This window comes from Quercus lobata, chromosome 5, assembly GCF_001633185.2.
Source record: "Quercus lobata isolate SW786 chromosome 5, ValleyOak3.0 Primary Assembly, whole genome shotgun sequence".
Taxonomy (NCBI): domain Eukaryota; kingdom Viridiplantae; phylum Streptophyta; class Magnoliopsida; order Fagales; family Fagaceae; genus Quercus; species Quercus lobata.
The window spans coordinates 13,198,387-13,223,649 of NC_044908.1; the positions used below are offsets into that span (position 1 = coordinate 13,198,387).

The window sequence follows — 25,263 nt, forward strand, 5'->3', positions numbered from 1 at the left end:
TGTTTCAATGAATGTTAATCAATCAGGTCATGGGGGTTTTCGAGATCATGGGAGGGGTGGTCGCTTATGGAACTAATTAATGAAGGTAAAATAAGCTCACACGTTGTATTTTGGTGGTCAAAATTAAGGTTAACATGTATGATTAGAGCATAGGAGATTAGGAGTTTAGATGTCTTTTGTCCATTGAACTTTAATTTATGTTGATTTTTTGTTTATTTACGTAGAGGACTAACTGTAGTTAATTAGTGTACTGTGTAAGAGAAAACATCTGTTTATATTATTAAAGGTTTTGTGGAAGAACATAAACAATTGTATTGTCAATTTGCTTTGCCCTTATGTAGTTAAAGTATGCATACAATGTTCTTTTCTTATTTAACTTGTCCAAAAAAGAAATTGTTGCTGCCTTTGGTGATGGGTAGAGGGATGTTCTTCGTTTGAGGATGGTGGACATTCTAGTGAGTAGGCAAGGCATGCTTATTTAAGATCCTTGCTCAATGTTAATATGGAGCTCTTATCATTCAAGTCCCAGCCGCGAGTCTCTGTTTTCTTGCACACTCTTGAGCAATCTTCACTCTATCTCACTCACTACCCTTACATCAAACCCACCTAAATACAGGGTTACTAAATGCTGAATTACAAGCAAATTTAGCACGGAGTAAAGCTAATTAGATGGTTGAATAAATTCAACCTTACATTTACCTATTGGATTGTTTAGGCCTTCTGAATTCTATCTTACATCTTATTGATATAATATTTATATTATGAATAAAAACTGTTACACATTTTTTGAACTGAAATCATTAAATGAAAGCAAGATTTCAGTTTTTTTTTTTTTTTGAGAATACAATTTCAGTTTTGAAATCGTGTTTTCAACTTCAATTAAAAAAAAAAGGGTGTGTAACAATACATGTGTAACAAACACTACCATAATATTATATTTCTTTTATTTTGGTGGAAAATGTTTCCTGCATTTTTCGATGTTTGGTACAATGGAAAACGCTAGGCTCTTACTTGGGCCACCGGCCACCTATTAGAACGTTTAAACTATTTCAATTTTATCTTGCAGCTCATTGACATAATTTTATTACTTATTTTTTTGGTGGAAAATGCTAGGCTCTTGCATGGGCCCTTTTACCTATGGGATCTTTTAAGTTGTTTGAATTTTATCTTACAACTCATTGACACAATATCATTACTTTTAAATTTTGGTGGAAAATGGGTCCTTTTTACCTATTGGATCCCATCTGTTTATACAAGAGGCACAGAGTATGTGTTTGTGAATTTCAGACTAGATTTGTTGAAACTTGAAAGGACTCCTCCAAACTAAGATTGAAGGAATTTTCTTTCATCTTCAATGCGACGGTTTATAAGACTTATGCTTGTATAATTTGAATAAGTCACATGACTTATTCATAATGCCTTTTTTTTTTTTTTTTTTTTTTTTTCTGAATTAATGCCATTTAACTAAAAGTACACATGGATAGATCATTCAACTGTCATGTAGTGGGTTGGAGGAAAATTCCACCAAATCATTTAAGGCTCCCTCTTTTTTCTTTTTTTCTTTTTAAAATGAAATTTTATTAAAAAAAGAAAAAGGGAAGGTCAAGTACGAAGATGTTAATCAATCCCTTTCCAAATACAATCACAAAGACAAAGAATTGAGGCTACCTCATCAAAGTAACCTGCTACATGCTCATGATAGATGAGAAGGGCAATTTGAAGCAGTACTATTTTCTGACTTTCCCTTCATATATCATTTAAGAAGGCATACAACAAATTCTGGACCAGCATATTGGTGCTCTGACACCAGTCCCAGAGTCTATGGATCTTCACAATTCATATAATTTAGCTGCTCTCTTAAGTAGGCTGGATATCATGGCCCCATATCCAACCTACAAGTTTCTTAATGAAAAACACACAGCCACAAAAAAAAAAAAATGGCCTTTTATATTGAAAAATTGAACATCAGTTTTGACAGCAAGGTTTCCTCCCTCCCCTTTTTTTGAATAACGAGTGTAGAAATCCAGACTTGGCCAAAGGCTACCCAACAAGCTTCATTTTTATTTTCTTTACAGTTTTTTTTTTTTTTTTCATCAGTCTTTACAGTTATTGTTTCTTTACCAAAAATCAAAATCAAAATAACAAAATAGAAATTGTAAACAATATTAACAAGCATCATTGCATGTTTACAGCAATGGCTAAAGCTTATGGATCTGTAATCGGGCAAATAATAACACACAAAAAAAAGGAACAGAAGTAATTAACTTTTTACGAACATAATTCTTATTTTACAAGTATAAATATGATCTATTAGCTTTAGTTCCAAGTGGGAGCTTTGTGGTCTATCTATCATCGTTTTACAAAGCTAAAAAAGTGAACGAATCAAAATGAGAGAGATCCCAAGCAGGTGGAAGATGAGAGGTTGAGCACCCTTTGATATAAATAACTTCATACAATTATACTGCAGCAAAGCTGGGGTGCAGTGTATGTGATGAACATACCTTTGAAAAATTTCTACCTTTCTTGGATCAATTGCTGGAATAACTTCATCTGTGATAAGTAATGAAATAATATATTAGACCGGTTACAACAAAAACAAAAAGGAAAGGAAAAAATTTACATAGGCCTGCAGCTAGCAAAATTTAATGAACTCTTTTTCCTTTTTTTTTTTTTCTTTTTAACATGATGATATCTGTATTAATAATTGAAGTGTAAAACAATCTAGGATGACAATTTAAGCATACAGGCTATATACTCAACTGCTGCTAAAAAATTTAAAAATAAAATTAATCCAAGAAGTGACACAAATCAGAGGGTCGACACTCATCTTGCTACAGCCAAGAAAATAAAGTGATGAAAATGCAACCTTTATCTTATTGAGTTTTCATAAGATATTGAACTATCTTATCAAGTTCCCTATATTTAGTTTGATGAGTTGCTTGTATAAAAATATTAGCAAAAGTATTGGCCAACAGACTTTAGATGGTGTTAGGGAAGTTAGTATCTAAATATCAGAATACTTTTGTCCGAGGATGACAGATCTTAGATAGCTAATGAGTGCCTAGACAATAAATTAAGGGACAGGATACCTAGAGTGGTACTCAAATTGGATACAGAGAAGGCTTATGATCATGTGAAATGGAGTTGCTTATTGTGACTATTAGAACGAAATGTTTGAGCAGTTGTTGCTGCATTGCACCATTGCTAGGGAGCTGTGGTCTTTTGCATTTATGGCTTTTGGGGTACTTTCGGTGATGCCAGGCCAGGTCATTGATTTGTTAACCATCTAGAGAGGGGCATTTAGAAGTCATCGTAATAGGGTTGTGAGGTAAGTTACACCACATTGCATTATGTGGACCCTATGGAGAAAGAGGAAACATCAGATCTTTTGAGAACAAAGAGAAATCCATACAAGATATTAAAAATATCTTTTTGAGATCTTTGTTCGAATATTGTACTTCGATTGGCGGGGTGTCTTGTAGTTCTATTGTTGATTGTTTGGACTTCATGAGTGTCTGTTTATAATTCTTTAAGGGCGCTCACATTTGAGATTTCTTCTTCCTAATAAATTATTCTCCTATCCACCACCACCCCCCCCCCCCAAAAAAAAAAAAAAAAAACAGTTCCCTACATTTAAAAAATAATTATATATTGGTACAAAGTGATGCTTACAAAAATTTTCACTGAAGGATTTATAAAAAGAAACAAAGAGGAAAACCAGTGTGATGTGAAATAAATTTCCAAACATTACAAAACACAAAATAGGATGGCATGAACCACCTGTGATATCCACATGAGAAAACAAAAAATTATTGGCTAAAAACCCATGGCAGGAGAAAGAAAGATTGGCGCCCATTTGAATCAATATACACAAACATACATTCATATGTGTGTGCGTGTATAATAAATATATAACATCAGAACTAAAGTTCATCATGACATGACCATTCTTATAGGCATAGGGCCCACCTGGGGAAAGTTGATTGGCTCTTTTTTCCGATGTTAAAACTTGAACAGCAAGCACCTGGTTGATATTAGCAACCTAAAAAGAGACATCAGGAAGATCCTGATTAACCATTGAGTACATCAAGCACATTCATTATTAGGCTTCTTCAAAGATCGCCAAACTCGTATAAGAAATGTGCATACCCATCCAAGATGTTGTAGAACCAAATCTTGATCAGAAGATTCCTCAAGAATCTTTGATGCCTCAATTGCAACAATCTCCTTACTGGAGATACCATTATTACTGGTATCCTGTATGTCATTCTCCAGAGTGGGGTCTTTCCAGAGACCAGTTGAATAATTCCTTGCCAAAACGCGCCAAATAGCAAGAGCTTTTGAGCTAATCCCTTTACTTGCATAGAGGAAGGCAAGCATCCGTAGGTGGCCAGAGTCATCTAATAAAGTTTCCAACTCCTCCTGCACCGTCCATGCAAGTTGACCGGTCATCCTTCAAGCAAGCTCCAGACAACGGACTCTGTTTTTCAATGCATTGGAATACTAAGATTCCAGTGTACCACCAACCTCACATATTGCATTGTCTTGAGGTCTATAAAATAACTTGATCCAGACCCAACAACTAAACAAAAATGCAATGTTTCCAAATCCATAACAATTTTAGATGGATCTGATGGTCAACCCTTCCAGTTCAAACCCTATACTGTTTTTGAAGAAAGCGCCCCCCCCCCCAAATTTCTCTCTCTCTCTATCTCTCATAATTGTTTGTTTTTAGAACATTAGCATGAACACAGGTTCGAATTCAGGCCACAGGGACCAAGCTGATGAGACCACTGTATAGTTGTCTGATAAAAGAATGTCAGTTGACTTAATCTCCCTCTTCTTTTTTCCCAGTACACTACTGCTTAATTGTTTTGTGTTCTCATTCTTAATCAAATCTTATTAAAAACTTCATTTCGTTTGTTTGATTTACAATATACATCTTAATGGAAAAGCCAGGCATAGCTTGATTAGTGGTTGAAATCTAAAACTGTGTAAGAAAAGCATGGATCTAGAGTGACAAAATTAGTTTTTGTTTGTGATCTTACTGTTCGTTCAGTCACTTCTTCCTAGGATTTTCTTATCTAATAAATGTGAATTTTCTGATTTTACTTTCTTTTTGTTTCTCCTAGAAAAGGTAACCAGAATAACTGAGAACCATTTTTCTAGACAAGTAATTTCAGAGAACTTTTCTCATCCATTTTCCTCAAAATTCTATTTTATTAGAAACCATAATTCAATGTTTCCAACTTCTTAATGCTCAGGTTTTCTAGTTCTTCTTTGACTCCCCTCAACAATTATTTACACATGAAGAAATCAGTTTTTTTTTTTTGGAAAGGGGAGGGGGGGATGCGGTTCTGTCATAAGTCCCCTATTAGTCTGGACAAATAATGAATATATTAACTTAAGAAAGCAAAGGATATACAAAATGTATGTATGTGTGTGTGATCAGACAGGTTTGTGTGTGTGATATGTATATATTGGTACATACCACGATACAACTGTTTTCTGAAGATGCCAGCTTTTCCATGTCATTAATACGATTTAAAGCTCTATAAAGGTACATTAATAGTGTGTCAACTCCCTCTCTCACTGGCAATGTTAACTCTTTCTCCCGACAAACTTCCAAATACCTATAGTAAGAGCAATAGAGTTAAACAATGACACCACTACTCAGATCACATGCCACAAAAAAAAAACATTAAAAAAAGTATTAAAACAATCTGATGAGGGAAAAAAATGTGGATCATTCTTATCTGAATGCTAGCACAATTTAAATTGAAAACTAGATAATCCAATACCTGATCCTGCAACACCCTCCCCCGTTTACTTTACCCCATGGCACTGCAGTGGTTAGGGAGAGAGGCATGCTGCAGCAATTACACAAGGAAAAAAAAAAAAAAAAAAAAAGAAGACACACCAACTCAAGAAATGTGAGCACCTGATAATGTTCTTGATTGCTGACTCCAATAAATCAGCTCTACTTGGTGGATTCAAAAGAAAATCATCATCTATTAAAGTTTCTACACCTGCTTTTCTCAGGAAGGTAGCTCTTTGGATAGCCAACAACCCATCATCTACAACATCTTCAACAGGTTTAGGGGGTGGATGCAAACCCCAATATCGGTTTCTAGGAACCTGAAAGTATGGTATCATCAATTATTAGGCAGATATTGTATTTTTTATTTTACATTTTTGGTTTTTTTGAGTGAGTTTATAGTTAGAATAATCAATGGTATGAGGTAGAAGCAATCTTTGACAACAGAGTACGTACGAGTAGACCAAACATAGACATTAGAAAAGATGTATACCAGCAATGACCAGTGATTTGGATCTCGCATTATAAATGGAAATATTTCAGAAGGTTGCATTGTCTCTGACAGCAAAAAGTGATTTACTGCTTCCTCAAAATGCAGGTCAAACAGCAATAGAAACCCCACTTGAGCATGAACAAAGGAGAGCATATCCTTTGACAATTCACCATCACACTCAAGTTCCTCCACCAAGGCAATGGCTTCTTTAAAGTTCTTCTTTCTCAAAACGTCTTTGATTTGTTCTTCAGAAGGTAATTTACGATAGCAAATAACCTAGCAATCATTTAACATGAAACAGGAGAATTTATCAAGACCCCTCGAGAACAGAACTAAAAAAAGCTATTGGTTAGGGCATAATGTGAACATCTAAATACAATACAACATGTACCCTTTACATAACAAAATAGACCATCAATTGTAAAAATGGGTGAAGCCCCATCAAGCTCGTTTTACATACTTTGTTGGATGTTGCAACAGCAACAAGTTTCCCACTCCCAACTTCCTCATCAACAACAACGCTAGCTCCAACTCCCCCACCAAAACTTATCGATTGAATACACCTACCCGACTTCTTATGATACACCTCCATTTTCGTGGACCTTAGAGTAGGGTCCAAGGAAACTAATGAAAAGGCTGATGAGGTTCTAAAGTAGGATATTTTGGATTGTTGGACTCCAGAAAATCACTATAAATGGTCTAAATCTAGAAATGTTTAACACTTAGATTCAGTCCATCGATAGTGATTTTCTGGCTTCCAACAATCCAAAATATCCTACTTTAGAACCTCATTAGCCTTTTCATCAGTTTCCTTGGACCCTACGTACAGAGCAAAGTTCAAAAATAGATACGGTCCTGATAAACAACATAATCATACAGCACATTTTCAAACTCCCCAACTTCATGAGGCTTAGCCCCTCTAATTGGCCGCAGTTAAATACATCACAAATTAATAAGTTAGAATCATTACCAGCCACTTCAAAATCGACCTAAAATCCACCTTCTCCAAGCTTATTGGCATTAGAAAAGTTATTTGTTGCTACTTTTATTGTGCGAACTTGAATTTCAGTGCTTCCAGCCTTTTCATAGCATCATCATCTTCATGAAAGTAACAAGCGAACAAACCATAATGATTAAGTAATTTCCATCGGAACAAAGAATGCTTTTTAGCTACTCATATATTGTAAAATAAACTTTGAAAATGTATCATTTCAGTTACCTTTTTTGGACCTTATGTCGTCTCGTATAATGAGGAAGAGGTCTTGCATGTCCTTCGTCAGATGCCTCGGGCCCAGCGTTGTATCCATGTTTGTGCCCCCCTGTCCCACAAGGAGGTGCCTTTGATATGCGTTTCGGCCGACCTTCTGGTTGAGCAGGTAACCCACCAGCCTGCTCAACCTGAACATGGGGTGGGTTGATGGCTGATGAAGGGCCAATAGACGTACTGTCGGAGGGGGGCTCCTGCTGCATGTCAGGTAGGGTTAGATGAATACCCAAGTCAAAGGATGGAATGGGTGACACCTCGGGAAATGACCGTGGGGTGGGTGGACGAATGTCAAACCCAGGACAAGGATGTGGAGTCGGTGGAGGGATGGTGGGACTACGGGATGGATGTAAGGTGGGTGAAGGGATGGTGGGGCTAAGGGATGGATGTGGGGTGGGTGGAGGGGGATTAGGGGTAGGGACAACTCGAGGGGTAAGAACAAGCAGACGTCTGGTAGGAGTTGTGCTCGTGCTTAGGCTCTCAGTAGTGCTTGGCCTCTGAGTAGTTGCTGCCGCAGGAGTAACTGCCTCCTCATTCGGGACCTTAGGGTCTGGAGGTCGTACACGGCCAATCGCCTGCACTACAGTCAGCACATTAGTAATGTCCTGGTGGTCCTCCGTGCCCACCGAGTGACGGCTCAACAAATGGAGGTATCCTTCAATCTGCACATGGAAAAACCAAGTATATTAGTAATGCAATACGAAATCAACAATGCGAATGAATAATAAAATAATAGTTTGAACAGTAACTAGTTCTACTAGCAAGAATTGCAAATTATAGGGAGACCAAGTATTACCTTTAACTAAATTTAAATTATCTTTTCTATTAAAGATGTAGACAAAAATGCTAACTAAAAATTCAAATGAGCAGAAAATAAAAAATGATAAGAATGGGAAGAAGAATGTATACCATAACTCTAAAGGCTGAAATAAGAAATATGACCTTCGATTTTGAAATTAGATTTTGAAATCAACAAAGTTCTCTATAAGGTAAATGAACAAAGTTCTCTATGAGGAATCTTAAGTAGACAACAGCTTTATGCTGCTTCTTTGATGCTAAGCATACATTGGACCACATATATCATGTTTTATAAATAGTGGTTTCATGCTAAGAAGTACGGTAATATGTAGAAGACATGGAAAAGTTACCATTAAAATCAATGTAGCACCAGGAATATCGATGAACCTCCGAGTTACCCTTTTGAACCAGTCGAAGTATTGATGCTGTGGAGGCATATCATCAAGCACTGCTTGACAACACTGTTGAAGGCGGTTACCCCAATGCATGATATGCAGAGCATGTTTCCGCATCCAATCAACGCCCACCTTCCCCCTCAAATCAATGGCATGAAGTACGGTGTCAGTGTCAACATTGCCGAGAATTTCTTGGATCATCCCAAATTGACGAACGACACGATCCGATGTATGTATCTCTACTAAGTGGAAACATACAAGCGGCACCGTTGCCGTCCACACAGCCCTCCCTACAACGCACCATGGCAGAAGGTCCTCAAAATCGGCTTCATACAGCTGCCACACCACCTACAGTAGCCCAAAAACAAGTACGCGACACATTAGACAACTATGTTTATATTTCAAAGTTCACCAAACATATATTTTGTTCCTAAACATGTTAACATGTTAAACAAGGCATTTTCATACCTGGTCTAGCAACATTGAAGCTATTTGCTGGCGATACCTATCCCTAAAGATGTGGGCAGGCCTGTTTTTCTTGTTTGGGACCCACAACCACCTACAACAATCAAGAACAAAGAATCAATATCTAGAACTTTCCTACTAAGATAATGTCATGACTAAAACTATAATGTTATCACATATAACTACTAAGATAATGTTATAGATATTTACTCAATTAATAATATCACTAGAATAAGAAACAATCCTTATAAGGTAGAGACTTACTTCAGGTACAGAGGACCACGCACTGGAGGACCATAAGCGCCCACTGGCGGGCCACGCTCAACTGCCGGGCACAAATAGGGGAACCTGGCCCATACCCAATACTGGACCAATAGTAAGCAACCACTAATTTGACTGGTGTCCTTATGGCTTGCCCTGCATAGCTCTCGGTACAACCATGCAAGGCAAGCACTTCCCCAACTGTACCTTCTTGGGTTGCGAAGGTCTTCCAACTGCTGCACCGACATTAGATGCACCTTATCGCCGGATTTTGCCATGAATATTGTGTCCCCCAGTAGCGCTAGGATATAGCATCATGCATACTTATGCAGCTCATCCTCTTCGACATTAGGCGGCAATGGATTAGCAACTTGCTCCAAAAGTCGTTTGATGAGAATCCTTTGGCCATTAAGTTCCTTATGCTGCTCTTGATTTATAGGTCGAAAGCCAAGGAAATCCTCGCACACATTCACCCAATTTTTCTGTGTGCTCCCTATTATAGCGTCACCATCAACAGAAAACCCGAGAATCACCTCCACATCCTGCAATTTGATGGTGATCTCACCATGTGGCATGTGGAAGGTGTGAGTCTCGAGCCTCCATTGCTCCACTAAGGCTGTTATTAGGCCATGGTCAAGCTCTCTGCCCAGTTGCCTCAGGGGTCCCTCCAAACCCAATGCCTTAATGATGTCAACGACTCGATCGTCCACCATTGGCTCTCGGTTGGAGAACTCTTCAGTACGGCCACGGCAAGTAAGGGCCCCTAGATCCTGCACAAAATGGAACCCTGGACTAACATATGACAAACGTCTGCATGTACATTGTATGAATTAAATACGTGTACATTTGACATAAATATTTACTGCTGTGTTGTACCTGCCCATTCCAAATAGCTTCTGACCAATGGGTGGGTTGCAACTTTAACACCGACATGTCAATAGGGCCAGGCTGAGTATGGTCAATCCGTCCAGCATTTGCAGCAGCCATACTGCACAAGAATGATAAGCAATTAGCACGTAATAGACAGGATTCCCAAAAAAAAAAAAAAAAAACTAAGAAAAATACTCAAAAAACAACTTATATCTGGCCATTACATTATTTTCAAAACTTACTATCCAAGTTTATAACAAAACTCTAAGTTCACAATAAAACTTATTATCCAAATTCATATAGCGTAAAGAAGTCAAACTTTATTAATATTTTCATACAATATGTCTATATCAAAACAAAACTCTAATGATCACTCATTTTACTATTCTGGAATACATGAATCCCTGTTTTCAGGCCAATTTTTTTCCATCTTAATGATCTACCTAGATTGATTCATGTCCAATTTTCTTGCTTAGATATTCACAAGGAAGCAATGAAGAAAAACTTTGAACCACAACTCAATGAAGAGAACAAGATGTCAACAAAATAAATGATTCTAAGGGAACGATAATGAAGACATATAGGCAGTTCTTAGATTCTATGGCCACTAAAAAGTTTATATTTTGATTGAAGACTCAAAGAGAAGTGATGTTTCACAGCCAAATAGGCAGCCACATGCTTCTCAAACAGTAATCAGTATTCTCAAATACACTCATCTGTTTACCTCATTAAAACTAAATGCATAATTCCTGTACTTGTGCAACAGTTAGTGTTGTCAATATTTATTCATCATATATCTCACAATGAAAAAAACTGTTCCAATCTGCCTTGTGGTATATTACATATGCAAAAAAAAAAAAAAAAAAAACTGTCAAAAATTCCATATTGAGTGTCCTACAATTCCCATTGGAAACACTATCAAAAATCATATGTTATCTTCCCCAATCCCACAGCTGTAATCAGTGTCTTTTTTCAAAATAGATCACATAGATTCTTCAAATCAGTGCACACCACATTTCTACTCTTGAAAAAGTAGTACTCTAGCACAGGTTCTCAAAAAGAACTATCAGCATTTCAGCCAAAAAAGAAAAAAGAAAAGAAGAAGAAGAAGTAACTGCCAACAGTCTCACACCTTAAACCAACCCACTTATCAGGTAAGTCTTTTTTTTTTTTTTTTTTTTTTTAATGTGGGGTGGGGGAAGGGGGCCGGGGAAGGTGGTCCAAAATGAGGTAAGTCTTTAGTTCTAGCATATTCTTAGCATATAAGCCTAGGAATTGGCTTCAACATGATGTCTACTTTATGCTCTTAACACAAGGAAAGCTATACATGCTCTATTTTATTTTAGATTAAAAAAATAAGAATTTCTAATTTAAAAAGTGGAAGCTCTAAAGGAGAAGCATCCAAGATCTTACAATCAAAGGTGTAAGGTATCACAAAATCAACTATAGATTTACATACACAACTACCGATTACAGCCCTATAATTTTGTTTCCATTTAATCTACCATAGAAGTCATTGCTATTATAAAGGAGAAGCTTCCAAGATCTTACAATCAAAGGTGTAAGGTATCACAAAATCAACTATAGATTTACATACACAACTACCAATTACAGCCCTATAATTTTGTTTCCATTTAATCTATCATAGAAGTCATTGCTATTATACCCCCATATTTTATATTAAAAGATATTCTAGAATTCTCATTCGCTTCAAAAGAAACTCAAAATCATAGAGTCGGTTTACAAAAAAAAATGACAACCCAGCAGCTGCAGATATGAGGTTCTAGGCATTGACTAGTTGTTGGGTAAATCTAATAAAACACATTGGTGACTGATATGCATTTCACCACCTCCAAACTGACAAAAAGACCATTTATCTCTACTTGAAATGCAAGATGCAGTGCTTTTGACAATGTGAACTCATCAAGGGGAAAAATGTCAGCAGTAGCAATACCAAACAGTTCATGCTTGCATCAAACCATTGAAGAAAATGGTAAACTCCATCACAATTAATGATGTAGGAGTTGCTAAACACATATGGAATGACTTCATTTTAATTTGTAATGTAGAACATGATGATTCCCATGTAATATAATGACACTAAACTCTAAGTGGAAGACAATTGTATGTAGCAATTGAAATTTCATGGGATTTCAAAATAGCCTTAATGAATGAACAAAAAAAAAACTAAACAAACAAAGTGAGGGACTAAAACTTCAACACAATCACATGACAGAAAGTTTTATGAAGCAGAGATTTTTATTACCGCAATAGCAACCGGTAACAATGGCCAGATTAGTAGCACAAGTAGCACAAATAATTGCTAGACCATGAACGTTTCAATGCTTTGACACCAACCCAACTCCTCCACCAACAATCCTAGCCCAAATCCAAAAAAAAGAGGTCAATTTCTCAAATTGTCAACACCAAATAAATTCCTTTACTTTGAGCCTAAGTCCCTAAACCCAACTGAACCAAGTATAGCAAATTGGTTTAGAAATGTTTCGCTTGTTTTCAAGTAAACAGAAATATAAAACTTAAATTCAATACCAAATAAACTACCTTTAATCTCAGCCTAATTCCATAAACCCAATGAACCCAGTTTAGCAGTATGATACAAATAATTGGTTTCACTTGTTTTCAGGTAAAAAGCACCAAAAATATTTCATTTACTCTGAGCCTAATACCCTAAACCCATCTGAACATTGCAAGTTGGTTTAAAAAAAAAATGGGTTTCACTTATATTCAAGTAAACGGAAATATAAAATTTAAATTCAATACCACATACAATCCCTTTACTATGAGCCTCACTCCCCAAACCCAACTGAACTATATAGCAAATTGGTTTAGAAATAATGGGTTTCACTGATTTTCAAGTAAACAGAAACATAAAACTTTAAATTCAATACCTACACTCCCTTGACTCTGAACCTCACTCCTCAAACCCAACTGAACCCAGTATAGCAAATTAAATCCTCAACAAATATAAGCAAACCAAGAAACATAATCCGATTCCACAGCAAACATAAACAAACCCAGAGACATAATCCGATCTCAAAAAACAACAACGCTTCGATCTTTTTTAACAGTTCTATTAGAAATTCAAAACAGAAACCAAAATAGAAAAAACAAATTGAAACCAAAGTTTCTTTGATTTTTTCCACGGTTTCCCGGCAACCAAACGGTGAAAAAGAAGAACACTTTGAAACAACTCACCTTTTATTTTAGTTTTGAGAAACCGCGTAGATTGAGGAACTCAAAGCCGTTTCAGTGAGAGTGGAGACTTTATCAAACCTCTGTACACCTCGATCAAATCTTTCGAGCTAGGTGATGAATGTCAAATGGACTGAGTGAGAGAAGAGGGTGATCGGCGAACTGATGACTGTTTGACAGAGTGGGAGAAAGAAGACGATGATCGGCGAAGTGATGACTGTTAGACGGAGTGGGAGAAGAGGGTGAGTGGGAGATGCGCTGAAGAGTGAGAGGGAGAGGGTGAGACTGGTCTGGTGTGTGTGAGAGAGACAGTGAGTGAGACAGTACTATTAGTGAGGCGTTAATTTAAAAAAAAAAAATACCCCTACTTGAAACCGAGTCTCTAAGACTCGGTTTCCAGGTCATCCACATGATTCGCCACGTCACAGCCAGATCGCGACGTGGACGCCACGTGGGAAATCGAGTCTTTAAGACTCGCCAAACCCAACTGAACCCAGTATAGCAAATTAAATCCTCAACAAATATAAGCAAACCAAGAAACATAATCCGATTCCACAGCAAACATAAACAAACCTAGAGACATAATCCGATCTCAAAAAACAACAAAGCTTCGATCCTTTTTAACAGTTCTATTAGAAATTCAAAACAGAAACCAAAATAGAAAAAAACGAATTGAAACCAAAGTTTCTTTGATTTTTTCCACGGTTTCCCGGCAACCAAACAGTGAAAAAGAAACACACTTTGAAACAACTCACCTTTTATTTTAGTTTTGAGAAACCGAGTAGATTGAGGAACTCAAAGCCGTTTCAGTGAGAGTGGAGACTTTATCAAACCTCTGTACACCTCGATCAAATCTTTCGGGCTAGGTGATGAATGTCAAATGGATTGAGTGAGAGAAGAGGGTGATCGGCGAACTGATGACTGTTTGACGGAGTGGGAGAAAGAAGACAGTGATCGGCGAAGTGATGACTGTTGAGAAACAAGACGGTGATCGGCGAAGTGATGACTGTTTGACGGAGTGGGGTAAAGAAGACGATGATCGGTGAAGTGATGACTGTTTGACGGAGTGGGGGAAAGAAGACGATGATCGGCGAAGTGATGACTGTTAGACAGAGTGGGAGAAGAGGGTGAGTGGGAGATGCGCTGAAGTGTGAGAGGGAGAGGGTGAGACTGGTCTGGTGTGTGTGAGAGAAACGGTGAGTGAGAGAGTACTATCAGTGAGGCGTTAATTTTAAAAAAATACCCCTATTTGAAACCGAGTCTCTAATACTCGGTTTCTAGGTCATCCACGTGGTTCACCACGTCACAGCCAGATTGCGACGTGGACGCCACGTGGGAAATCGAGTCTCTAAGACTTGATTTTTACGTGGCATCCACGTAGACCTCCTGCCTGGTCAGGTTTTATCAAAACATGTAAACCGAGTCTTAAAGACTCGATTTATTGGTCCAAAATCGAGTCTTTAAGACTCGAGATGTTAGTTAGTAATATTCTTAGTGAACTAGACCTACTAACTAGATGGTTGGCCAAATATGGCTAATTACCCATTTCGTCCTGTTTATTTTGTATGCAAAGTGATTAAATTTATAAAAAGGTGTAATGGGTTTTAAGATTTCAACTTCAAAGATTTTTTTTTTAAGCTTAGCAGGTGCTTTTCATGATGTTATTGTTGATGGGTACTCTGTTGTTAGGATAAGGGTTATGGTTTTAAATATCTCATTTTTGGAGGAATCCTTGATTAAATGGGATTTGGTGTTCCATGGTTGGGCTTGTATGGGATTTATGATTCTCCTTAGTTGAGGAACTGTGTGATAAGATGTTGATTCTAGCCTCTGTGGATTTAGATCTTAATTGGTTATGTCATATGTGACTCTAATTACTAATATGCACTAAAGAGTCTAGGAACGCAAATGTGTAAAGAGTGGTGATAAGTAATGGTTTTGGCTATTTATCATGGAAAACAACCAATGATCAAGTAAAAGACTTGTTTGTCTATCATTCTAAGAATAATCATTACAATAGGTGGGAGAAAAAGACACACAGAATGCAATTCTTGCAAAAATTTTAACTGGTCATCTAAAGCTCTACTACTTGATATGATTAAAATCATATACCAGTAATTTTTGGCTTTATCCATGTCGATGATGAGCAATATGTTGGATAGACAAAGTTAGTATCAATTCCTTAGGGTGTGCATACTGCATAGTATCTTGCATATTGTAACAGTAAGTTGGATGGATTCATTCAACTGGCTCATTAGGAACTTATAAAGTTATAGGTGAGTAGCAACATGTACTATTTGCTCAAACTCACTTACCTACTTAACTAATTGTTGAACAAATATTAATGACTTTATAAGTAGGGGTAAGGATGCCTACCAATCACCACTTTCCAACCCCACAAAAATGCAATCTTTGTGCACTAGGTATGATCTTTTTAATATATAGGTCCTACATCTGGTGATCATTTTTAATGACTTGTTTGTCTCAGTCAGGTTTGAGAAAGAAAAAGTGGAGTATAAAAGAAGGCTTCAGGGGTGGTAAACTGGTTTCGTCACATTGACATCGAAGTAGACTGAGCGGTCTCATAAAGGAAATATATTCTTTATATGTTATGGTCCTATATAGTTTGAGAGGTATTTATATCTAGGTTTGTGGTCAAACTTGGTCTTTTCCCCCTCTGTTTGTGTGTAATTTTTCTATATAAGTTGTTAGTCTTTTATTTTTTAATCTAGATAAGTTGTTAGTTTAAGCTTCTGTTAACACTGTCTTGAAGCCTATCACAAAGTTGTCTCTAGGGCTCTAAATATGCTCCTTAAGAAGTTAAGAGTTTCTGTGAACTTTTGTAGCCTACCTCTTTGTGCGGACAAAGAAGAAAGATGAGCACATAGAAGAAGAAGGTGCAACTCCAGTTTCAATCTCCGCTGCTAAAACTGCTCCTATTGCTGAAAAAACCTTACACTCACCATCCATCACAAAACCTGTGAAGTTGCGGGAGCCAATTCTAGAGGATCAGCAGCGCGAACTTTTTAAGTGGATGTTGGAAGAGAAAAGGAAGATCAAACCAAAAGATCCTGAAGAAAAGAAGCGCATTGATGAAGAGAAAGCCATTCTCAAACAGTTTATCTGAGCGAAACATATCCCTAGTATCTAATTATTTAACACTTGTTCTCAAATTTAGAGATTACTAACATAAATATTTTCTTTCTTTTTACATGAAGTTTAGTTTATCCTTATGTAAAATCTCTTCTAAGTTCTTTAAATCATTTTTGTTCAATGCAAAGGATAATGTTGATATTAGTCAGTAAAAGATTGCACCAAGTCGCAACTGGATACATCTGCTCTGCTAATTGAAGAGCAGATGACTCCTTTCTGTTTTTCATGTAACAAATATTGCATCATCTGATATTCTGTTTTAGGTGAGGACTCAAGGGGATCATATTCATAGAGGGTAGGGTCACAACTTAGCCCAAATCACTCAGATTGATGGCTAAGCCATCAGCCCTCAACTAAAAGATAACAACTGAAAATGATAATAACAAATAGCTCTCTGCTTCATTGTTTTCAATGACCTTAGGATACAATTGCTGACAATTACCTTTATCAAATGGCCCAGCTAAGCCCACAATAGTTACCACTATTAAGTTTATGTTGGTGGGCTGGACTGGGATTAATTTACTATCCTCTTTCAAACCAGCTCTTGCACTGTACCACTCACATCGACGAGATCTAAAAGCCTTTGGGATTAATTTACTATCTTCCTTCAAACCAGCTCTTGCACTGTACCACTCACATCGAAGAGATCTAAAAGCCTTTTGAATCCTAGCTTAAAGTAAAATACTAAAATGATGTAATATTAATAGCAGAGGTTATTTTTTTTGTTCAAGAGATTCAAAGCCATTCATTATCCAAAATTCGACTATGCATATTTAATTAATGAATATTAATAATTAAAAATCAAATTAAAGAATTTTTAATTTAATTAGAATTTTTTTTAATATTGGATTGCTTTAACCCACGAGAGTCAATATTATTAGCTCTAAACTAATTAATTTAATCTTACATGATTTAATTACTCAAAAAAAAAAAAAAAAAGAGAAGAAAAAAGATAAAAAATAGTTTTTTTTTTATTCTCTTTCAATAAGCTAAAAAAAAAAAAAAAAATCTTTTTTGAAAGAAATTTTTAAAATTTTGAGTTTTCACATATGTATTTTAAGAAAAATTAGAATTAGTTTTAAATTTTGCTTCTTTTTTTTTTTTTTTTCCTTTCAATATCTGTTATAAAATTCAACCTAAATATTTTCTTTTTGTGTAATAGTTACTAATTTATGCTATTAATATCTGTTTGTCAAAACCATTTATTTTATTATACTTTTTTATTTCTTTAAAAATATGAAATATTAACTTTGATGTTTAGTAATTTTAAAATTTCTTATGCCACGTGAGTATACAAATTTTGTGAAAAGTAAATATTTATGAATACAAATCCTCTACACAATTTTTTATATATCATTCTATATTCCACTAATCACTATTTGTTATGTTTTAATTTCACTTTCCTTATAAAATAACTGAAGTTTAAAATGAAAAGCAATCATACACATGAAAAATAGTAATTGGTAGATCATAAAGTGGTACAAAGAATTTGCATCCAATATTTATCCATGTTGGTTTCTGTCCACTTTATAACCAAACTGAGAGCATCATTGTATAAATAAAACGTTTAAAATTATTTTTGAAAAAAAAAAAAACATAAATGAAGAATAAAACAATAACTATGACAAAATTTTAGTCAAAATTACACATACAACTTTTAGCTATGGGAAGACTTTTGCTCTAACGATGAGGATAAATTTTTGTATGAGCTCGGCGTATAAATTGTTTGTCACTTCACTTGTGACTCGCCGCCTTACAAACACAGTCACAAAATTCACTCTCTTACTTCCACTGTTGCGTATAGGTACCTTTCTGGCTTCCGCCCCTCCGGTCGCCGGGGCGGGGGCGGCGGCGGTGGCAGCTGGGTTTCACAACAACAGCAGCCATGAACTCTGAGACTGCCATTTTAGAGAAGAAACCTCTAGATGATGCTAAGAAGAAATTCAAGATTCGTCCTCTTTATTCATCGATGAAAAAGCAGCTCGATGATGATTCTAGTTCTGAAGATGAAAGGACTGACGATGCTAACTTGCCATCACGAAATGTTGCAAGTTCTGTCCAAAGGCACTCTGCTACTGCTAATGAGAGTTATAGTGGATCATCAAAAAAGAAAAGAAAACCCGAAGATCTAGTCTGCACTGTGTCTAAAGAGGTAGAACTAGATGTTGATACAGTTGATAATACCAAGGAGATTGAGGAGGCTAACAATTTTAATGAAGCTGATCTTGCAATTGCCAATTAGTAATTACTCTATAAAGACATTCATCACAACCTGGAAGGAGCAGTGTTGGTATGTTAATTCTAGTTATACATTATGATTCACACATATTTCTTTATCTGATGTTGAGAATTTTTGCTTCGTATGATTTATGTAAAGAATATATGTGTAAATTCATTTCTTTAAAATGATTTCGCAATAGTTCTCAAGGTTTATAAATTTTAGAAATCTTCTTTCATAGTCGTAGAGATTTTTACCACTGGGGGTTGGAATTCTAATGATTTTAACTGACAATGTAATAGTATTGCAAATCCTGCATATCTAGTAGTGGGTCATTGACTTATCCTCAACTTGCAAGTTATTTTTTTCTTTTTTCGACATTGGTGAGATAATGTTTATACCTACTTGTCAACAGATTATGTTGTTCAAGAGATTACAAAAGCTGGCTTTGTCGAACCTACCCCTATTCAAGCTCAAGGATGGCCAATGGATCTAATTGGTATTGCTGAAACAGGGTCAGGGGAGACACTTGCCTACCTGTTGCCTGCCATTGTCCATGTTAATGCCCAGCCAATTCTTTGTAAGGGTGTAATGTTTGGGTTGATTTATTCTTAATATGATCTTGATATGCCTCTGTTTATATTTTGTCAATCTCTGGAAATATGTTTCGTTGATCCCCATTATATTTTTCAGTTCCTGGAGATGGCCCAATTGTGTTGGTATTAGCTCCAACCCCTAAACTTGCTGTTCAAATACAAAATGAATGTACTAAATTTGGTGCATCATCAAAAATTAAAAATACATGCATATATGGTGGGGTTCCAAAGGGACCTCAAGTTCGTGATCTTCAGAAAGGTAGGTTGTCAATTGAGTTTTAGACAACTTTTCATTTCTTGCTGTATTTTGATTTCCATGAACTGGCTCTCCTGTGATAGGTAGTTGACTTAGCTATTTTTTTCTTACTTTCATGTGTAGGTTTATATAGTTGCTTACTCTTTTTGATTTTGTTAATGTCAAATTTATTCCTTTTCTGGACCAGGCGTTGAAATTGTAATTGCAACACCTGGGAGGTTGATTGATACAAACTTGCGAAGGGTTACATATCTTGTGTTGAATGAGGCAGATCGGGTGTTAGATATGGGTTTTGAGCCTCAGATTCGAAAGCTTGTTTCTCAGGTTTGAATTGTGCCTTGCTGTTTGAAACTTATGTCATGATCATTACTGTACTTTTATCTCTGTTACAAAAATAATTTCTGACAGATGATTGTTTCCCCTAGTTCTCATATTTCCTCTTCCTCATGCCTTTCTGTCTCCTGCTTTCATTTGTGGATTAGATCTGTTAGAAAAGAAGGGCAGATTAGCAGATGTCTGATCTGAAATAGCTTGGCTAAACTGAGTTCTTGAACAGTGTGGAAGTTCTAATTGTTGGTTTAGAATCCCAATTTGACTTCTAGTTCTTAATTGCAGGTCTTGTCCAATAGAACTTAAGCTTGTAACAAGAACTTATTAGATTATTTTTTGTATTATTTTATTTTATTTTATTTTTATTGGAGTTTTCGAAGGCCATATCATTATTGAAGGCTCTTGCTTATTTCCCTACCAAAGGGAAGATATGATGTAGACAATAAAGAGATTGAGGAAAAGCAAGATTAAACAAAAAAAGATAGATTTGTGGTCTCGTTTTGATGTGGGGTCTTCTTGGAACATTCCATAGGCTACTTTAATTATTATTGAGTTTTAGTATTAAGTTTCTTTAGGATAGAAAGCTACTGGTTTAGTTTTAATTAATTTTTACTGGAATAAATCTCATAAAAGAATACATGTGGCCTACTTTGACTAATTTGTTGAGAATCCATAGCCAATCTCAAATAATTTGGGACTATGGCTTGCTTGTTGGTGTAGAATAACGGCAATCTATTAAATTCCATTTTTTCAGGAATGGCTGTTCTTGCCTCTACCAAAGGCCCATGAGTCTTATTTTGTGTTTTGAGTCATTTTTGTATTTGGTTTAGAAGTTCTGGAGTACCTTTTCTGTTATTAGTAGTCAAGTGTTTTTTTAGGAGTCCTAGTGTTTTAGGAAAAGATTTTAGATTTAGCAATTTCCCTTATTTTAGTCAATAACATTCATAGTGAGATTGATTCTAATAAAATTCCAGAAGCATCTTTTAAGGTTTAAGGAGTGTTGAGGGTGTGATTGCCTTGTGATTGTTTCAGACAGTGTAGGTATGGTTGCCTACTATGTGGTTGTGTAGTGTTTATCTTATTTCTTGTTCAACCCACTGTTTTAACACCTAACAGCCATCAAACATATTCAAAATCCAATATTTTTATTACTGAAACCTACCTAAGAGAGTGTAAGTCATTGGTTGAATTTTCAAATTTTCACTAACAAGGGGAAATCTCTAAACATTGCTTACCCTCCAGTATTTTGCTTAATTTTGTTGCCTATTCATAATATTAGCCATATACTCTTGTTTACTTGAAAAGCTATTGGCTTTAAAGACTAAAGTTACCAACATTTAATTATATACATGCACATACTTGTTAGTATTGTGCAATACGTATAATATGAATGGTAGGTATTATAGGTGTGTATCGACCATGCTTATGAATCTGATGATACATATATATGTATTGTATGAATCATATTGATTTTGTACGATTTTTAGATATGTGAGTTTAAATTAGGTTTTTTTTTGTTAAAATTTGTGCTTTGACTTGAGTCCAACTAGTGATTGGACTTGTTTTTAACAAACAATTATGGGATACTTGGTTGAGGCCAATAAAATAATGTCCATGGGTTTTTTTTTTTTTAAATTTTATTTAATTTTATAATTTTTTAGATTTAATAAATGCTTCATTCTAGGATTGACCCTGGTCCTGGAATACTGATTGCTTTAATGATCACTTCGTAATGTTTATGCCCAGTTGCAAGTAGTACAAATGTGGTATTTTGAAGATGCCAGCTAATCCACTGTTAAGTTTCACTGATGGCAATGCGATGGGCCCTTTACTTCCCTCCTAATGTTTTGTTCAATGCAGATTAGCCCAGATCGTCAAACTTTGTACTGGAGTGCTACCTGGCCTAAAGAGGTTGAACAACTTGCTAGACAGTTTCTTTGCAACCTGTACAAAGTAAGGTGTTCTAACTTAATTTTGCTACTGCCTACCGCAGTTGTGGGATTTCTTCTGTTAGGATATATTCTTTTCTGTGTTTCTTTTTTATTTTATACTTTTGATGTGTGTAGTTGCCAGTCATAACTCATATGTCATTTTACTCGTTTTGAGGCAGCTTGTTTTTTCTGAATTTTCCCTACTCCTCCCCCCTCTTTCCTTTTTCTTGAAACTGAGGGTAATTTCCCAGGTTTAATGGCTTGGTTTGTAATTGCCAGAGTTCTGGAGGGCATATGCGCTTTTTGAAAGTTCCTGCTTTTGTGGTATGTGTATCTGTTTGTAATGTGCGATTATGTTATGTGATTGGCTCTTATCTTGGACTTTGCATAGGTGATAATAGGATCTCAAGATTTGAAAGCTAACCATGCTATACGCCAGCATGTTGACATTGTTTCTGAAAACCAGAAATATAACAAGTAGGCCCCATTTCTATTTTGTTCTTGTATATTCTAATTTCTTCAAGATCTCATCATATGAGATTTGATGTGGTCAATTTACTGATAGGTTTGATTTTCCAGATTGGTTAAATTGCTGGAGGATATCATGGATGGCAGCCGAATATTGATCTTCATGGATACCAAGAAAGGATGTGATCAGATTACCTGGCAGCTTCGCATGGATGGCTGGCCAGCTCTTTCAATTCATGGAGATAAAAGTTAAGCAGAGAGGGATTGGGTCCTCTCAGAGTTTAAAGCTGGCAAGAGTCCTATAATGACTGCTACGGATGTTGCAGCTCGTAGTTTAGGTATGGGGATAAAACTCTTAAAGCTTGTTCAAAGAGTTGATAGAAATTATATTTTAGTACAGGAAATTGTGTAGGTAAACGATTTACTAATAGCACTCATCATCAACATCTCATTTTGGAAGGAAATTATAATCTGATCTTCTTGTTGTCCCTAATTTAAGTCTTCTTTTAATTTTATTGGATGGGCATTATGGTGTTATTTTTCACATGGATTCTACTTGTATATTTGTTTGAGCCACTTGTTTTCATGTCTATGGATATTGGATATTGCCTTTGAACGTTTCCCCTCTGTGCATAATTGTTGCCAGAATATGGTTTTTGGGGGTATTCATCTGACATTTTGTGTTTATTTGCTACAACAACACACTAGCATAAATGCAGAAATGTGTCGAGATCATAGATTCATTGATCTAAATAAGCTTCTGATGTGAGAGATTGTTGGCCTAATGCATTTCTTATAACTTATAATGCTCTTTTGTTTTGTGGCAGATGTGAAGGACGTGAAATATGTGATAAATTATGACTTCCCTGGATCCCTTGTGGACTATGTTCACCGTATTGGTCGAACAGGAAGGGCCGGGGCAAAACGAACTGCACACTTTCTTCACTGCCGCAAATGCTAGATTTGCAAAGGATCTCATCGGCATACTTGAGGAAGCTCGACAGAAGGTCAGTCCTGATTTGGCTGCAATGGGGCGTGGTGCACCTCCTCCCCCGTCAGGTTAGTTGGCTAGCTTGAATATTCTTAGACACGCGCGCATACACGTGCATGCTTGTTGTGGTGTTTACATGTATGAGTGCGTGAATTTGATTACTAAAATTGACTGTTTCAATGAATATCAATCAATCAGGACATGGGGGTTTTCGAGATCGTGGGAGGGGTCATGGTAGTGGTCGCTCATGGAACTAACTTTTGAAGGTAAACCGGTTCTTACCTTGTATTTTGGAGGGAAACATTTAACATGTATCATTAGACCATAGGAGTGTACATGTAAAAGTCTTTTTTCATTTATGTTGAATTTTTTTGTTCAACTACGTGGAGGACTAACTGTAGTTAGTGTTGGACCATGTAAGATAAAACATTTGTTTATATCATTAAAGGTTTTGAGGAAGAAATAAACAATTGTATTTTCATTTTGCTTTGCCCAAAAGTGGTGAAAGTATGCACACAAGAAAGTCTAATTTAACACTCAGTATCTCATTAGGTTGATATCAAAGCAACCCTGGTTTGGATCATTGGAAAGTTGCGAAAAAGGTTGAGATACTTACAAGTAACCAATGATTACAGGTTGACTTGCATATTAATCAGTTGGAGGTGATTGGTTACCCAAATTCCAATTTTACCGGATGTGTAGACAAGAAAGTCTACTACAACATATAATTTCCTTTTTATTTTTTGTAGGTGATATATCTTAGAGAATTACTATATACAATCGTTGCTTCATCTACCGTGGAGGCTATTGAATACTAAGCTAAAACACATGCATTATTTATGGTTAAAATCTTTTTATCACAAATCTCAAGATTTTCAATTCTATATCAAGACCTTTAAAAATTCTGGCACAATTTATTTGATTGCAATTTTCTTCTCTAAGAATAATAAAAATGGAAGCCAAAGTAAGCATATTGACATAAAGTACACTAGTGTTAGAGAGAATGTTAAGAAACAAAAGGTGTCCATGAGCTCTTGATTATTGACCCCAAAAGGTCATAACTAAAGGTTTGTTGGCTGAACTATATAAAGATCACGTGGAACATGTGGGACTTGTTAGCTTATAATTTGATGTTTTGTTTCACAACACTTTCATAATAAATCATAGGTGATAATGTACTAACTTTTTATTGGTTTTGACTTGAACATATCATTGAAATTACTTTGTTATTCACCAATAACTACTTGTAACAACTTGTCACTTAAGATTTGTTGTGAAAATGTTGTGAACATAATATTTCTTTTTACATTTAGGCCTTTATTTGGTTATTTATAGAGAATAAGGCAAAATGTTTTTTTGTGCACATAAAGCATAAATATAAAGAGAGTTTTATTTGTGGTGGATATATGAAGGGGGACTTGAATGGCTAATAGGTAGTCTATTCATAAAAAAATTGATGGCTTATAAAGTACTCGCATAGTACCATACATTGTATTACATGGAAGACAATACTGGTTATGATTAAGAGTTTTACCGCTATGCTTTATGTATTGGATTGTTTATTAAAGTGGGAGAATTTCACAACTAGATGATAAAGGTAATATCCTAAGTATATTACAATGATCGTCACTCATCAAGTTAATTAAATGCCATGTGGGCCAAGTAAGAGAATGTTAGGAGACCTATTGTGGTCCTCATACAAGTTACTCTAATTGATTAATTACAATATGCTTAGATTTATTT

At 35.9% G+C, this 25,263-nt stretch overlaps 1 protein-coding gene and 1 pseudogene across 6 annotated transcripts; one reads left to right on the forward strand and one right to left on the reverse strand.

The window, feature by feature from the left end:
* Positions 1-2,160: 2,160 nt before the first annotated feature.
* LOC115989453 (vacuolar sorting protein 3-like) lies at positions 2,161-13,879 on the reverse strand. 6 transcript variants are annotated; one of them, XR_004091933.1, is made up of 9 exons: positions 13,581-13,879; positions 12,631-12,743; positions 10,371-10,482; positions 9,498-10,264; positions 9,237-9,327; positions 8,724-9,116; positions 7,531-8,237; positions 7,282-7,409; positions 6,906-7,166 (listed from the first exon to the last, which is right to left on the reverse strand). XR_004091933.1 is itself a non-coding variant. In XM_031113144.1 (8 exons), the coding sequence occupies exons 2-8, from the start codon at positions 6,901-6,903 to the stop codon at positions 2,366-2,368; spliced, it is 1,278 nt and encodes a 425-aa protein (XP_030969004.1). In that variant the 5' UTR covers positions 6,904-7,166; positions 7,282-7,357; the 3' UTR covers positions 2,161-2,365. The 6 variants fall into 6 exon arrangements, 5 of the variants coding, with proteins under 5 accessions (XP_030969004.1, XP_030969005.1, XP_030969001.1 ...); XM_031113144.1 differs by lacking the exons at positions 7,531-8,237; positions 8,724-9,116; positions 9,237-9,327; ... (2 more) ...; positions 12,631-12,743; positions 13,581-13,879 and adding exons at positions 2,161-2,550; positions 3,970-4,042; positions 4,150-4,422; ... (1 more) ...; positions 5,942-6,138; positions 6,312-6,587 and having other exon boundaries at positions 6,772-7,166; positions 7,282-7,357; XM_031113141.1 differs by lacking the exons at positions 6,906-7,166; positions 7,282-7,409 and adding an exon at positions 6,452-6,587.
* Positions 13,880-18,935: 5,056 nt separating this feature from the next.
* On the forward strand, positions 18,936-24,000 carry LOC115989454 (annotated as a pseudogene).
* The last annotated feature ends 1,263 nt before the right edge of the window (positions 24,001-25,263 follow it).

Excerpts from the sequence above, each read along its gene's own strand:
- LOC115989453 (XM_031113143.1), bottom strand. The coding sequence starts at position 9,772 with ATGGCAAAATCCGGCGATAAGGTGCATCTAATGTCGGTGCAGCAGTTG. Across the intron at positions 9,117-9,236 it reads CTTCAATGTTGCTAGACCAG|GTGGTGTGGCAGCTGTATGA; the intron begins GTATGAAAATGC and ends GGGCTACTGTAG. Across the intron at positions 6,588-7,530 it reads CGACATAAGGTCCAAAAAAG|GTTATTTGCTATCGTAAATT; the intron begins GTAACTGAAATG and ends AATGATTGCTAG.